This window comes from Podarcis pityusensis (assembly GCF_964106645.2).
Source record: "Podarcis pityusensis genome assembly, chromosome: 5".
In the NCBI taxonomy this organism is placed as follows: Eukaryota; Metazoa; Chordata; class Lepidosauria; order Squamata; family Lacertidae; genus Podarcis; species Podarcis pityusensis.
In genome coordinates, this window is record NC_138032.1 from 97,448,230 (window position 1) to 97,464,529 (window position 16,300).

General features: G+C 43.2%; 1 protein-coding gene across 3 annotated transcripts in view; it reads right to left on the reverse strand.

Moving 5' to 3' along the window:
- KIAA0930 overlaps positions 1-16,300 on the reverse strand; it is a 58,714-nt gene that overhangs the window by 17,310 nt on the left and 25,104 nt on the right. For 2 of the 3 annotated variants that reach the window (XM_081005636.1, XM_081005634.1), the window contains exon 2: positions 721-869. In XM_081005636.1, coding sequence (XP_080861762.1) covers positions 721-869 — 149 coding nt within the window. Of the gene's footprint in view, positions 1-720; positions 870-10,151; positions 10,171-16,300 lie in introns of those variants that run through there. The other variant, XM_081005635.1, reaches the window with a different exon arrangement.

Sequence of the window (16,300 nt, forward strand, 5' to 3'; positions counted from 1 at the left end):
CAGTTGAATGTGCCCTGTTGCATCTGTTGCCCATAGCCTGACCCACTTCTGCCCCTGCCCATCACTGCCATCCATCCCCCAGAAGATTGCCTGTGAGGGAACGCAAGTCTCTGGCTGAGAAATGTTTGCTACCCATGAGCTATATCATACAATCACTTTTGAAAAACAACAACAACATCAGGTTACAATCTTTACATTTCATAATGTCCAATCTAGAAACAAAATGCATTTGTCTTCTGACTTCCAAGTGGATTTTTTAATCATCACAAAATAGCTCCAAATCAGGTCGATTTAAGGGTACTTGTGGCCAGCTTCACAAACTTTATATTCAGGGAAATGTGGTGAGTGGTTGTTAAGTGGGTATGTTTCATTTCCTCTAGAATTTTATAACATGAGCTAATACCTACCACATGATCGCAAGCACAGACTGTCATACAAATGGCCTCCGGGTTCTAAGTGCTATAACGTGGCAAAGCACCCCAGAGCACATAATTGTAGTATTCTTTCCCATTTCATTGCCTAAGATCATGATGGCCAAATATTTCATGTAAAAATATCTTTAATTTTTATAAGCCAGCACATCCCAAGAGTCTATCCAAGCTTTACGGCATCTCTCGACACACAGCATTGCTCAGAATGCAGGCAGTGCCAAAACACAAATTGCACTTAACCTGAAGGAAACTGTGCCTCTTGGGTGTGAGATTCCATTACCCAACTTACCTTCTTCCCATCTGTATTGTCTCCACCAACGTATGACAGTTTCCTTCGGACATAGAAGAGCATGTCATCTTGCCGGGGGGCCCATTTCTCCATAAAGTAAGTGGAAAACATCCAAGTCCAGAATACAATGCGGTCATCTTTGAAACAACCTTTTAGAAAAGAGATCCATATTGGTTGGTTGGTTTGATTTATTCCTTGTCTGCCCTTCACCCTAAGGTCACAGGGCAGGTTACAACATTAAAACACAAGACAGTAGGCCCACAACTTACATGCATTTAACTTGTGTGCCGTCAGCTTTACATATGTGGTAAATAAAAAATAAAAAGAAGTGGAAAGGAGGTGGGTTTCCAGGAAAAATGACTTTGGCAATCCCAACCACCACTGAAGCCAATGGGTTTTGACTAGAAACAATTAGGGCTTTAGGCACGATCCCTGGAATGCAACCGCAGCATAAGTTGCAGCATTACTGTATTAAAAACCAACAGCTTACAATCACAATCAAGATGACAATTAAGAACCACCGAACCCACATTGCAGCGGTTTTTAAAACACCAAATGGCTGAACTTGTAATGCTGGCCAATTTTTTCCATTTGTTTCCTAGCAGGATCCTACCCGGTTAAGTCCCACCTTTTATTATGTGGCAGCCACGCAAACCTCATATATAACGCAACTTCCTTTGAGAGTGGAGGTTTGAAACAAATGTCTCCCTTGCCAACCGGCCCCAGGTGAGCGGCAGCTCCAGTTGGCCCTCCCCAACCCCAGGGAGTGAAAGAAGGAGAGAAAACTGGCCAAGAGGACAAAGTATTGAACTGGACTTTGCGCTGGGCCTTTGGAGGAGGGAATCTCAGCGGCAAAAAGGAAGAGCAATGACATTTAGGAACCCATTTCTACAGCGGTGTCCCTGCTTGCCCCAGCAATAATTTAGATTCATGATCAACCATTATTAGTCGTTGTCATTAATACAAGGCAATCATTTTCAGCTTATAGACAACTTGAGCAAGGCATCTTCCTTGCTTTGCCCGCCCTCAGCTTCAGCTGCCATAAGCATGCTGGTTTCAGAGGAGGGGAAGTGGAAAGGAGAAGCATAGCTGCTTCCTCACTCTGAGATGACTGGAGGTGTTTCCCCCAGGACAGGGTGTTTTCAGACTGTTGGCTTATTGAGGTCCCATTGTCTTTGCAACAGTGACCATCACTCAGCTCCAGCACTACCAGAAGGAAGACTTCATCCTGAAAAAATGTACAGTATTTCTGTTTGCTCAGATATCATAAGGGGGAGAACAGAAAAGTTAAGCATCATTAGAAAGGCACCTTGTGCAGATCATGTGAAGCGCAGCTTTTATCACTATTTACTACAGGTTATTGCTGAGACTTGTCAGCTGGTGACGGAGGCTTGCATCTCACTGCCAAGAGAGTCTTGGCAAGACCCCACATAAAAAGCAAATCATTTAATTACCACTCCTGCATTAGCCTGCATGAAATATGCTACTATCTTGAAAAGGTCCCCTCTTAATTACCCTACAGGGACCCAAAACGGCATGGGGGAGAGGAAGGGAAGCTGTACACCCAGTCCCTGCTGCCAACTGAAGCACTTCTAGCAGAAATAAAAACAAGATCATTTGTAGGGTGAATGAGGACAATCTCGTGAGCATAAACAACTCACCGATTTTGAAAGAGCAGGAGTCACTTTGCCTCTACTCCTAGGCAAAGGCACAGCCATAAACCTCAAGTGACAAAGCTCTTCTTTCAGGCTGAATATCTGAAAGCTGTTTCCTAGTGGGGGATGTGAAAACCTACATACCAGTTCTCTGTATGCAGGGTCTTTTCTTTCAGGGAAGACCACTTTAATTAAGCAATCTTTAATTATCCAAAAATTTAAAAGATTCAGCATTTATAATGCAATTTTATATAGCGCTGCTTCTGAGTGCTCAAAGTTCTTCCTGTACATCTTTCATCTTTTAAAGAATCTTTTCCACACCCCTGCAATGTAAAGTCACCATTATCCCTAATAATAATACTACTACTACTAATAATAATAATAATAATACTAATAAATTTTATTTATACCCTGCCCTCCCTGGCCAGAGCCAGGCTCAGGGTGGCTAACACCAATAAAATCACAGTAAAAACATAATAGGGGGAAAAGAAGGGGAAAAAACCAATTTAAAATACAGGTTAAAATGCAATTTAAAATGCAGCCTCATTTTAAAAGTAGATGATAGATCAAGACCATAAGGGGAGGGAAATATAAGGGTCAGACTAGGTCCAAACCAAAGGCCAGGCGGAACAGCTCTGTCTTGTAGGCCCTGCGGAAAGATGTCAAGTCCTGCAGGGCCCTTGTCTCTTGTGAAGAGCGTTCCACCAAGTCGGGGCCAGTACTGAAAAGGCCCTGGCCCTAGTTGAGACCAATCTAACCACCTTGCGACCTGGGACCTCCAAAATGTTGTCATTTGTGGACCTTAAGGTCCTGCATGGGGCATACCAGGAGAGGCGGTCTCGTCGGTACGAGGGTTCTAGGCCGCATAGGGCTTTAAAGGTCAAAACCAGCACCTTAAACCTGACCCTGTACTCCACCGGGAGCCAGTGCAGTTGGTAAAGCACTGGATGAATGTGATCCCGCAGCAAGGACCCACAGATGGTGAGCCAAGTCAGATGACATCACATATTTAAGGCAGAAGAGGTGAGATCTGAAATGGGAACTTCTTAACTGATAGCCACTATGCTGTACTAACTCAATAAAGAGAAGCTGCCAAGAGAGGCCAACTATAAAATATAAACACACAGCAGCTTGTCATAAAATAAAACCTGCCTCCCTCAAAAAACAATCTCATGGTGCTTCAGCTGGCTGAATAAGAACCTGACCTTTTTCAAATTTCTTATATAAGGAGATCATGGCACTGCAGCTCACTATAGTTGCATCTGTGGGGTGGGGTGGGGGACACTTGAGCACAGACCAGGGACATCCAGGTTCAAATCTCCACTCAGCCACAAGGTTCACTGGGTGACCTTGACCTGACCCTCGAGGAACACTTGAGGGAGCTGGGCATGTTTAGCCTGGAAAAGAGGAGACTGGGGTGACATATGAGAGCCTTCTTCAAATATCTCAAGGGCTGTCACATGGAAGAGGGAGCAGGCTTGTTTTCTCCTGCTCTGGAGGGAAGGGCTTGAACCAACAGATTCAAGCTACAATAAAGGAGGTTCCAACTAAACATGAGGAAGAATGTTCTGACGGTAAGAGCTGCTCAACAGTGGAATGGATTCCCTTGGGAGGCTGTGGACTCTCTTTCCATTGAGGTTTTTAAGCAGAGGTTGGATGGCCATCTGCCATGGATGCTTCAGTTGAGATACTTGCATTGCAGGGGTTGGACTAGATGACCCTCACAGTCCCCTCCAACTCTACAATTCTATGATTCTATATCAACTTCACATCTTTACTGAGACTGCTTGAAATCAATTTTCTGGATTTAAAATTGCAGGACACCTGAAATGGACAGATGAGCTGATAAAAAAATTCTGCTGCGATGAATACAGCCAACCTACACATGCTCTGAACTGGCCTATTATGTCCCTAAAGCTAATGAGAATGTACAAAATAATTGCTTGCCATGGTTCATGGAGAATCACAGCAATGCCCTGAAGTGGTTAAACTGAGAGTTCAACTGAGATGCTAAAGCCCAAGTAATAATTGCTACAGATTCTTTCCATGCCTGCACCTGCCCACTTTTAACATATTTCCTTCCTCCTTTAAACTGGAGAAACAATCTGTATAAATAAAGCATCTATTCTGAAGCATCTCTCCCTGATACATTTTTATTAGGACTGAATAAAATGGCTTTGTTCAGCTGATCTAGACTTAGTAAGTGGTATTCATCTAAGTTTTACTCAGATGACCTACTGAAATTGAGGGACCTAACTTCAGTCATGCTCATTAATTTCTGTGTAAAACTTAGTTGAAAAAATCCAGTAGGTTGCAGGTTTTTAAAAAAGTGTTCAGGTGCTGAGATTTCTGTACTGCAGGGGGTTAGACTAGATGACCATCAAGGTGCCTTTCAACTCAAGAATTCTATAATTCTTCTGGTAACCTAAATATAAGTATGTTTTGCAATCTATTCTCCATTTCTGTAATATTTTTAAAGGTTTGTGGTGCTAATGTCAGGACTCAAGTCTGCAGCAAATCCTCAACATGGTACCTGAGAAAAATCAAGGACGAATTCAGTCTGTGTAGCATAAAACCGATTACAGTCAACAGCAGAAACTAAAGCCACACCATCAGCGACAGGTCAGAATGCATCAGCCAACACGTCCCCAACTTCTTTAAGTGTCCAGATTTGGCTTGTTTGCTGGGCAAAGGATTAGGGGACTCTGCTGTTGCGACGGTTTGTACTTGCTCAGACCGCCTTCATTTTGCTGTGCATCTGCCTTGCCTCACCCGCAAGCTTGCCACATAGCTTTTCCATCAACTGATTTATAAGCCTTTTATTTTACCTTCTCCTTCATTAATTCCAAACCCAACTGCTCGCTTGTTCTGAGATGGCTCATTGCCATCATACTGCAATATTACTATTAATATCACAAGCAGTGTATCCTTCCCACAGTAGAGAAAGCACACACTGGTTAGAAAAGGCACCCTTCATTAAGCGTAGCAAATTTACAACAAAAACAAATTACAAGGCAGCAGCCTTTGGGCCAACTTGTACTTCTGTTTTACTTACTCATGATCAATCTTGTAGCACATATAACCCATTTCTGGTCATCTTCTTCTTGAGCCCTTGCAAACAGCAGAATCATTTTGTGCATGATATTGAACTCATGAGACTCTGTTACTGTAATATGAAATACATTTATCTGTGTCCTTGGGAGAGCTGTTGCTAGTCCAGGTAGACAACACTTACCTAGATGGATAACACACTACAGTATAAGGCAGCTTCCTTCCTTTCCTCCCGACATCCTTCTCCCAAGCAGAGAGAGTGAAGTTTAAGAGCTGCCCTGCAGATACAAAGGTTCATGCATTCCAAGCTGTTTCCAACAGCACCACCCAGAAGCTTCTGGGAAGATCAGAAACAAGGCATGGAAACAGCCACCTCTCCTGCCTTGCGTCCCTTGCATTTGACACTCAGATATGCTGACTCTACGGGCTCTATTCTCAATGGGGGAGTATCTGCTTTGCATGCAGAAGGTCCCAGGTTCAATTCCTGGCATCTCCAGGTAGGACTGGAAGAAATTCTTGCCTGAAACCCCAGAGAGCAACTTCTGAGCCACATGGATCAGTGGTCTCATTCAGTGCAAGGCAGCTTTCTGTTCCTCTGAACATGCAGTTAATCATAGCTAACAAACCTTAAGACATATCTTCTGAGCATATTCCTTGCCCACTTGGAAAGCCATCTGAACTAGTGATATGTCTTAGCAGTAAATAATCTAACTACACATTCGATGAAAATGTATTTTTTCTGCATCTATTACTAATCACTTTGAGTACAGTGGTACCTCGGGTTACATACGCTTCAGGTTACAGACTCCGCTAACCCAGAAATAGTACCTCGGGTTAAGAACTTTGCTTCAGGTTGAGAACAGAAATCGTGCTTCGGTGGCACAGCAGCAGCAGGAGGCCCCATTAGCTAAAGTGGTCTCCAGGTTAAGAACAGTTTCAGGTTAAGAACAGACCTCCAGAATGAAGTAAGTACTTAACCCGAGGTACCACTGTACTGGGTGATCCCAAAGTTCTAGTATTATGAGGGGAAAATATATTGCCCCACAACACTGATTGCTCTGCTGGTCTCCCCTCCCCCCCCAAAAAAAAACCTCTAAATGCTACTAGATAGTATTGTACTGGAAGCACAAGTGATTCTGACAAAGGATGCAAAGGATAATAAGGCTGTGAGCCACACAGAGTTCAATACAGTTTACTTTCTTGTGATGGCACTTTGGGTAGCAAGACTGCATCCCTGGATCACCTCAGTTCTGATTTCTGATTTTGCAGATTCTTCATGACATCAGAATTTGCGTCACATACATTTATTTCTACATTCAGACACACCATTCCCTGAAGCACACCAACTGCCCCAAACTGAGGAGGATGAGTCAAAGACATGGGCACGTGTAGTGGATCCCATCACTAACTGCCCCCAATTAAGCCTGTAGTGAACCTGGCTCTGCTGCCCATCGCAGCCTGCAGTATTTTCCCGTGTATAATACGCCTCCATGTATAAGACGACCCCTATGTTTTTTAACCCAAAATTAAGAAATCAAGTTGTTTAGCGTTTTGGGGGGTGGGGGAGGTCACTTCCGCCATTTGCTCACCCGCCTGCCCGCCACTGCCGATCGCTTGCCACAGCCACTGCCAATTGCACACCTCACCACAGCCGCCAATCGTCTGCCCACTCGCCACCAACAACAGCCCACTCACCTACTTGCCATAGCCACCAATCGCCAGCAGGCCTTGCTGCAGCCACCAATCACCCGCCCAATCACCGCTGCCAGTCTCCTGCTTGCTGCTGCCATTAATCGCACGTTCCCCCATCTGCATTCACCATCCGTGTAGAAGACGACACACAATTTTTGCCTAATTTTTTTTTTTTAGCAAAAAGCACTGTCTTCTACACTGAAATATACCGTCATTTAGAGAAATTGTAGCTTACTCCAACTGTGGCTGGTTCAGACAAATGAGGATCAAATCATGATTTCGGATGAAAAACTCTCCTGAGACTCACCACTGATAGTTCTAATAATGCTGAACTGTGACTTAGTATTGTGTCTCAGCCAGTGTCAGATAAACTTTTCTATGATTGAGAGTTTGGCAAATTCTGTGGAGTGTTTTAGAGACAGAAGGTACATGAAGGAGCAAGCCACCTACTCACAGCTGTCTTCTGTGTATAGAAACAGATATTTATTTCCATATAATCACCTCTAGATAAACACTGCTGCTATTGTATTCTGTGCTAATGAGTGGCTTGGCTGAGGTACTGTGCAATGTTATCCATGTCTGTGTACTGTAGGATACTTCTCCCTAGAGATCTGAAGGCCTGAGGGCATGGCTTCTGCCAGTTCTTCTTATCCAGGTGCATTTATCAGTTCAGGGTGACGGAGATTTCCGGCCTCGTTTAATATGATGAAAAGGATGTGGATTTAACTTCCACGTGCTACAAGGCTAATGTTCATAATGTCACAGTACATCAGAAAAGAAAAGTGCATCCTAGTAAATGCAGCCACCACACGGATAAAGGAGTTTGCTACAAGCACTGACTCATCCATCCTTACTTTGTACAAATTCTTACAATGTGAGGTTGTTCCCTGTTTGTGAAATGCTGTCCCCACGGAGGTTTGCCTGGCGCCTTCATTATATGCCTTTAGGCGCCAGGTAAAAGCCTTCTTCTTTCACCAGGCCTTTGGCTAAGCAACATCCAATGTCCTTTTAAAATGTGGGGTTTGGGGGGGCGTCGTATTGGATTGTAGTTGTTTTTGCTTTTATTATGTATTTTGTGTTTTTATATTGTGATTTTATGTTGTAACCACCCTGAGACCTGCGGGTATAGGGCGGTACACAAATTTAATAAACAAAATAAATAAATAAAAATTAAAAGGTTTATTATCCAGTTATTTCCTCTTCACATGCATTATCTTGTTGTAATCTTTACAACAACCCCACAGTTCAGTATTGGTTATCCCTACATTATTTGTGTGTCTCTGCATGTACTGGAGATAAATCTAGAGGAGAAATTAATTTTGCTTCAGGTTTTAATGTGAACCCACCCAAATTACATTTCCTGAACCCATCTGTGACCGAAGCATAGCTGTCCTTTGGAATTTGCACTTCTCTGTATTTTGTAATGCCAATAAAAGTGTGGACAAAGATGTGTATATAAGTGCAGTTACTGTGCAAAAACCCATTACAGTGGTACCTCGGGTTACAGACGCTTCAGGTTACAGACTCCGCTAACCCAGAAATTGTACCTCGGGTTAAGAACTTTGCTTCAGGATGGGAACAGAAATTGCGCAGCAATGGCGCGGCAGCAGCAGAAGGCCCCATTAGATAAAGTGGTGCTTCAGGTTAAGAACAGTTTCAGGTTAAGAACAGACTTCCAGAACGAATTAAGTATGTAACCAGAGGTACCACTGTATACTAGAGACAGTGGCTTGTAAAAATACTGTACTGTATTAGCCAATTGTGTTTTTAAAATGTGTCTTTTAGGAGAAATGTGCATACACTTTATGCAGAAATGAGAGTGAAGGGCACTCAACACTGTAAAAATGAGAAATTGGGAAAAACCAAAGGCAACACATTCTTCCCTCTCTAGCTGAGCCGAGGCTCTCCAAAGGCTTCCTGGAGAGTTCAGGGCAGAGGCGAGATTTGAACTCCACTCATTCTTGATTTGTAACACTGTCTTTAAACTACAACACTGCTTCAGCTCTCTCTCATATACCATGAAAGAATCTCCCCTTCCCAGCCAGGGTCTCAAGAAGCTGTAGATTGGTTTTTAAGACAAATATTACACTAAACATCAATCACTATGAACAAGAAACAGAAGCACGATAAGAGGGGAAACAGTACTTTTCTGCTTGTACACAATGGAAATTGCCAAACTGATTTTCAATAAAGGAACAAGATTACCAACATTATATTCCATTATTCCAATACAATTTAAAATGTTTCCAGTCTCTTTCGAAGTTATTAACACTCCACAGAGTGTTACGTTAAAGAATTCTGATAACTTGTAAAGTAATGAGCATCGAACCCCAAACAACCTTTTGAAAAATCTCTTTGGTTTCCTGGCACCGGCAACAGAAGTCAGTGTGGGAAGTTATTTTGGGCATTGCTACAAACTGCTCTTTATTCTACTCACCGTTACCTACAGAATTGACTGGATGTTACATGCATGTTGTAGGATGACCAGTACAGGTTCTCCAGAGAAATGCAAAGGGAAGGAAATGTGTTGGCTCTCTAGAATACGGCTTCGTTAACAGCACAATACTTATGTAACACATTTCAAACATTTGGAATGTTTTGCTTATGTTGTCTCAATAGCTGATCAGAACAAGAGTTTGCAAATGTGTTGGTCGTGGTGTCTTATGTGCAACAGCTTTTGCGTTCATTTCCATTAATTTATTCTCTCTACACTCACATTGTGCTATTCACGTATCGATCTTATACAAACACAATGTCCAAACAGCTGACCCAGTACAATCTGTGCTGGCCAAACTCCTTTCCACCTGTAGCATGCAGATCCACAGGGCCCTATGTCTTGGATACTAACAGCTGGAAAGGCCCATAAACCTTCTAGAACATCTTGGTGTTTGAGCCAGTGGATTATGAATGGCTTGCGTCAACTGAAGACAGAGTTGTTGTGGCCAGTGGTTGCAGAGGCTTTGAAGTTTGCAGCCTGTGTGTACTTTATTAATACTATTCTACTTAACTAATACCTAATTAGTAGTTTCTTACCCATGTCAAGCATCCTGAGCCAGTGTATATAAAACAAGTTTAATACAGCCATAGAGCTTCTGTGGCCAGTTTCTATGTTTTCCTCGGAAGGTGGTGGACTCTCCTCCCTTAAAAGAATGTTTCAGAGAAAGATGCTTCAGCATAGAAGCTTTATTTATGCAGATTGTCCAGTATAAAGGAGGCAGGAGATGTGTTAAAAATGGGCAGATGCAGGCACGGAAGAACTCAGCAGCAATTTTTACTTGGGCTTTAGTATCTCTGTTGAACTCCCAGTTTAACCTCTTCAGGGCATTGCTGTGATACTCCATGAACCATGGCAAGCAATTATTTGTACATTCACATTAGCTTCAAGGATGTAATAGACCAGTTAAGTGAACTGTAGCGTAAGAGAGCAGACCAACAGATATGTAGGTTAGGCAAGGCAGTTAAACGCCACTCATCTCATATAAAATCCTCCAAAATTTCACACTTGAAAACAGAGATACTCTTGTGTAATTGTGGTATTCATTTTCTCACACCAATCTGAACACACATATTCCCCTGAACATTTACAAATTGTGGAATTCTCTTCCCTGCCTGCTCTACGCTATGAACATTCATTGTACAGAATCTGCAAGACTATGCACATGGGAACTATGTACCAAGCCCTTCATGATGTTGGCATCTGTCTGCCTCATGAGACAATGGAGTGTGCCTCTACGGGTGAGATCAAACTGCTACATTAGCAACATCCATGGTGCACAAGCCTGGGCCATGTGTCTGGGGGTCCTGGGCTGCCCAGCCACCAATATCCCCCTCTTGGCTTCACTCATGTGGTCCAAAGGAAAGCAGAGCAATATGCTAGGCACCAGCTTGGCTGCAGAGTTGCCGGAGGAAACTGTACAAGACACCATCCAACCATCTTAGGTACTACACTCTGAATTTGTGTAGGGTTTACAAAGATATCCCTCAAGGCATTGGAGGTTTAGGACCAAAGTTTTCCTTCTCCTAGATGGGCTACCTTCCCAGGTAGATGAGCCTCACCTGCCCCTCACTGCGCTCTACAGCATGTTCAGTAACCGCCTTCTTGACCACTGGACTCATTACTGGTCATGTCCACTAAATCCGCTGGAGCCTGTCTTTGCACGCAGGGGAAATCTACCAAGGCTCACCTGGTTTAGCTGGCCAGTCACATGCTGATAGCTTCTAGAAGCCACAGGTAAGAGCTGTATCAGTCCAGCAACTGTTTATATGGGAAAGGTGCATGCCAGCCCTAGGCACGCTTACTTGCAAGTATCCCACTACAAGTTCATTCCATGAGGTTTCCTTTCAAAGGGACAGGGCTTCAGACTTGCTTCTTCCCCATTTACTTCAATGGTGCTTGAAAAGGAATGAGTCGGGCACTGTAAAACAGTTCTAAGATTTAAGAGGAGGAGCTTGGAAGCTAGAGGAGGATACCTAGTTAGAAGACGGAGCCTGGCAGGGTGTGATTGGGACACACAAACCACACAGCACCTTGAGGGTGGAGCGTGTCAATAGCAAATATTCTTGTGAGGTAAAAATAGCTTGTTCTCTCCATTTTAGCTACCTGCATTGAGAACTTCCTCCTTCCCCTGGAGACGCTGAGACCAGAGGGTCTAGCCCAGGGGTCAGCAAACTTTTCCAGCCATGGGCCAGTCCACTGTCCCTCAGACCACGTGGTGGGCTGGACTATATTGGGGGGGGGGGATGAACGAATTCCTATGCCCCACAAGTAACCCAGAGATGCATTTTAAATAAAAGGACACATTCTACTCATGTAAAAGCACACTGATTCCCGGACCGTCCGCGGGTCGGATTGAGAAGGCGATTGGGCCGCATCCAGCCCCTGGGCCTTAGGTTGCCTATCCCTGGTCTAGCCTGTTCAGTGTTTTAGCCATTCCATTCTGTTTCCCTCCCACCTGACTTTCCTTTCCTCCCAAACAGTTAGTTACTCACAAACAAACGGGGTTGGGTTTTTTTTTGGGGGGGGGGGTTGAGAACTCCAACGAGAAAACATTGGCACAGCACTAGGTGAAACCCTCGCTTACCAGAAGCTATATGCATGCAGCACTCTGGTATTGTCCTTATTCAGCTAAACATATTAAGACACACCCAGCCCCAGATTCCCTGCACACATCAAAAGTGTTTGTAGGCTCAAGGGTTTGGAATGAACTTATAAACCTCAAATTGCTAAACCCTTTAGCATTTACAGGAAAAAAGCATAAAAGATTATAATGAAAATATTAGATTAAGCAATCCACTACTACCGAGTTTATTCTTGATCCTCTTATTGACACACAGGCTGAGCTGAAAGAACTCACCAATCTTAGGAAATATCACAAACAAGTGGCATTGCCCCACTAATGTTTAACAGGGGAACAGGCTGCCTCAGAAGGTTGTGGACTCTCCCCTGGAGGTTTCCAATCAGAGGCTGGATGGCCACCTGTCACCTTGAGATTCCTGCAGTGCAGGGGGCTGGACTAAATGACCATCGGGGTCCCTTCCGACACTACAATTCTATGGCTCTGTGATTCCACGTTGTCTCTTTTTCTCCAAATTCCTTTGCCACAGTAACATCATCATGGGCTATGTAGACACCATTTGCTACATGATCTCCAGTTGGCCAAGTGTATCTGTTAGTGATCCAGAAAGAAAGAAAACCAGCAAGAAGAAGTGGGAGTGTCAATGAAGCAACCCCAGGAAAACAGCAGCAGCAAACATTTTGGGAAAAAGTTGAATATTCTCATAATTAAATGTTATGGGGAAGAGTTGCTTTACCCTCCTCCCTCCCTCTCCCCCAGGTCAGAGAGAGCACCCTTTCTAGCCTGAAAATCAAACCAGGATATTCTACCCAGCCCAAAGATGCTGCTCAAAGTAACACATTAAATAAATCTGAGACAAATTTGTAAATGTGAGTTTAAAATGCACACGTGCATTCGTAGGAGAACAGTAATTCAAGAAATGCCTCATTATCTCATTAAACAGCAGCCCTTAAGAACACAAATAGGCCTGTGACTGTCTTTCAGTTCGGAAGAGGCTCCCACACCGCATGTTTTCACTCGGCTGCCAGATCCCAATGCCCTTTAAATGGACTGACCTGCTCTATTTCTTCACTGCTTCACATGCCAACCCATTTTTTGCCCGTCTGCAGTGTATGAGTCACTGGCAAACACACTCCTACACCTCACGCCAAACTCGTTACTCATACAACGAAGATGCTGCCAGGCAGAAAAGTGGGACAATGGAGTCAAAGACTGTGAATCCAACTGCTGCAGAGGAGGAATCCAACTCTAAATTTTTGACCGCTACACATGGGCTGAAGTCATCTATGCTTCTCTGAGTGCCTTGCTCAGATACATGCTCAGCAGGAATAAGAACAGCAAAATGCCAAACAAAGAATTAAAACCAAAGCCATGTATACATTTATCATACACACACACACACACACCTAGATCTGCTATTGTGTCTATATACACAGACATGTGAACTCACATACTATATGTATGTTCTTGGAAAGAACTACATTTAGGAACAAGCAATAACCGCTCTCAGAATCTTGACTGGGGACAGCTTCATGCTACCGACAGGTACTTACTACAAGTAGGTTGCTTGCTCTGCGGCACAGACCAATATAAGGTTGGCAGACGTCCTCCTTTCCCAGGGACAGTCCCCGGATTTACAAATCAATCCCCTGACAAAATCCTATCATTCCTACTGAAGTTGAAAGGCGTCCCCGAATTCATTGAAAAAAAGCTGGTAACCTTAGACCAATATCCCTGTGTTTGCTCCACAAAGTTAGCGATGACCTCGTTGTTGTAATTGTAGCATTTATTTACAGGAAGTAAAAACTGGGCAACTTACCATGGGTTAGAAGCAACAACATTAGTTCTTGTGTTTTTAAATGCCCCTATGGAAACACACACGGAGGGCAGAAAACATTAATGGTTCATGCTACACAGGCCAGCCCAGCCCTGCGCTGCCTAGACCAGCACTGTCCAACAGGTCGATTGGGATCGACTTGTAGATCATGTGATTGCTTCTCGTCAATTTCTGTCGATTGATCTCTCTCCCCAAGCAGCCCTTTCTCTGAGGAGCCAGCACACAGGGCTTCTCTCTCTCCCTCTTTATCTCTGAAGGAGAAGAAGCAAGCGGACGAGGTGTACGCCCTTGAGGAGAGGACTGCCTTGCCCCCCCCTTCCCGCTGTAAACCGAGGAGCTCTCTCACTGAGGCTTACTCCCAAGTAAACACACACAAGGGAGAGGGGATCCTTCCTGGCTGCTGCCATCCTGCCCACGCAGGGCGAGGTGTGGGTGTGCAGCCCTGTGCGCTGGCTCCTCAGAGAGAGAAAGGGCTGGTTTAGGTTAACTCGAAAGGAAGGGGTGGGTTGGATCCAGGGGAAAGGGCTTCTACAGGTTTCATCCAGTTCTTAAGGTGGTGCTCGAAGGCTGTCAACTCGGCAGTTGAGTTTACCCAGTTTCTGTTTCGAACTATGGAGGAAACCACTGTGGTTGACATGCGTCCCTGACTCATTTGAAAAACAGCAAGAGTCCTGGGGTACTTTAAAGACTTAACACATTTTTTATGGCATGAGCTTTTGTGAACAACAATCCGTGCATCATGTTCTGATTGTGTGGGACCCTGTCCTCAATGCTATTTCCTTATGTTATTACAAGTATACAAAGTATTTATTTTTAAAAAATATATTGATTTATGATGAACTTTACAGGTTTTATGTTTTTTTTTTAAAGCAATTTATTAAATTTTACAATAAAAATAAACATGATAAACAATGTAACATTGATCTTAACATATTTTCACATTTTCTTTGGACTTCCTCACATCTCCCGCTCCCATTTTCATCGTTGAAACATTTTGTCAGCAATTTATCATCTTATTTAAATTCTTATATCCCTTCTATATTTCATAATCATATAATTCTCAAAAGGAGCTAAATTTCACAGTCTTACTTATTTTCTTAAAAACTTCTAAATTTAGTGGTGCTCAGTTATTTTGATCTAGCATCTTATTTAGCATTCACTCAAGTTACAATACTTTTGTAAATAGTTCTTAAATTTCTTCCAGTCCTCCTCAATCCTCTCTTCTCCCAGGTCACGGATTTTGCCGGTCATTTCAGCCAGTTCCATGTAGTCTATCAGTTGTATCTGCCATTCTTCCAGTGTGGGTAGATCTTGAGTTTTCCAATGTTTTGCAAGAAGTATCCTTGCTGCTGTTGTTGCGTACATAAAAAATGTCTGGTCCTTCTTTGCCACCCCTTGGCCGACAATACCCAAAAGGAAAGCCTCTGGTTTCTTAGTGAAGGTATATTTAAATACCTTTTTCAGTTCATTATAAATCATTTCCCAGAACGCCTTCACTTTAGGGCAAGTCCACCAGAGGTGGAAGAACGTTCCCTCACACTCTTTGCATTTCCAACACTTATTATCAGACAGGTGGTAAATTTTAGCAAGTTTGACTGGGGTCATATACCATCTATAAATCATTTTCATTACATTTTCTTTCAGGGCGTTACATGCAGTAAATTTCAATCCATTACTCCACAACCTCTCCCAGTCCTCAAACATGATATTATGCCCAATGTCCTGTGCCCACCTTATCATAGCCGATTTAACCGTTTCGTCTTGTGTATTCCATTTCAACAGCAAGTTATACATCCTTGAAAGTACCTTAATCTTTGGTTCTAACAATTCTGTTTCTAGTTTCGATTTCTCCACCTGGAACCCTAGTTTCTTATCATTTTTAAAAACTTCTTTAATCTGAGCGTAGTGTAACCAATCTCGCACTTTGTCTTTCATTTTCTCCAGACTCTGCAATTTCCAATTGTCTCCATCCTTTTCTAGTATTTCCCAATATTTTGGCCATTTAGCCTCCATATTGGGTCTTTTTCGGGCCTTGGCTTCCAAAGGTGAAAGCCACCTTGGTGTTTTATTTTCCAGCAAGTCTTTATATTTTGTCCAGACATTAAACAATGATTTTCTGACAATATGGTTCTTAAAGGCCTTGTTTGCTTTAACCTTGTCATACCATAAATATGCATGCCATCCAAAGGTATTGTTAAACCCTTCCAAATCTAACACATCAGTGTCTTCGAGAAGTAGCCAGTCTTTTAGCCAGCAAAACGCTGCGGCTT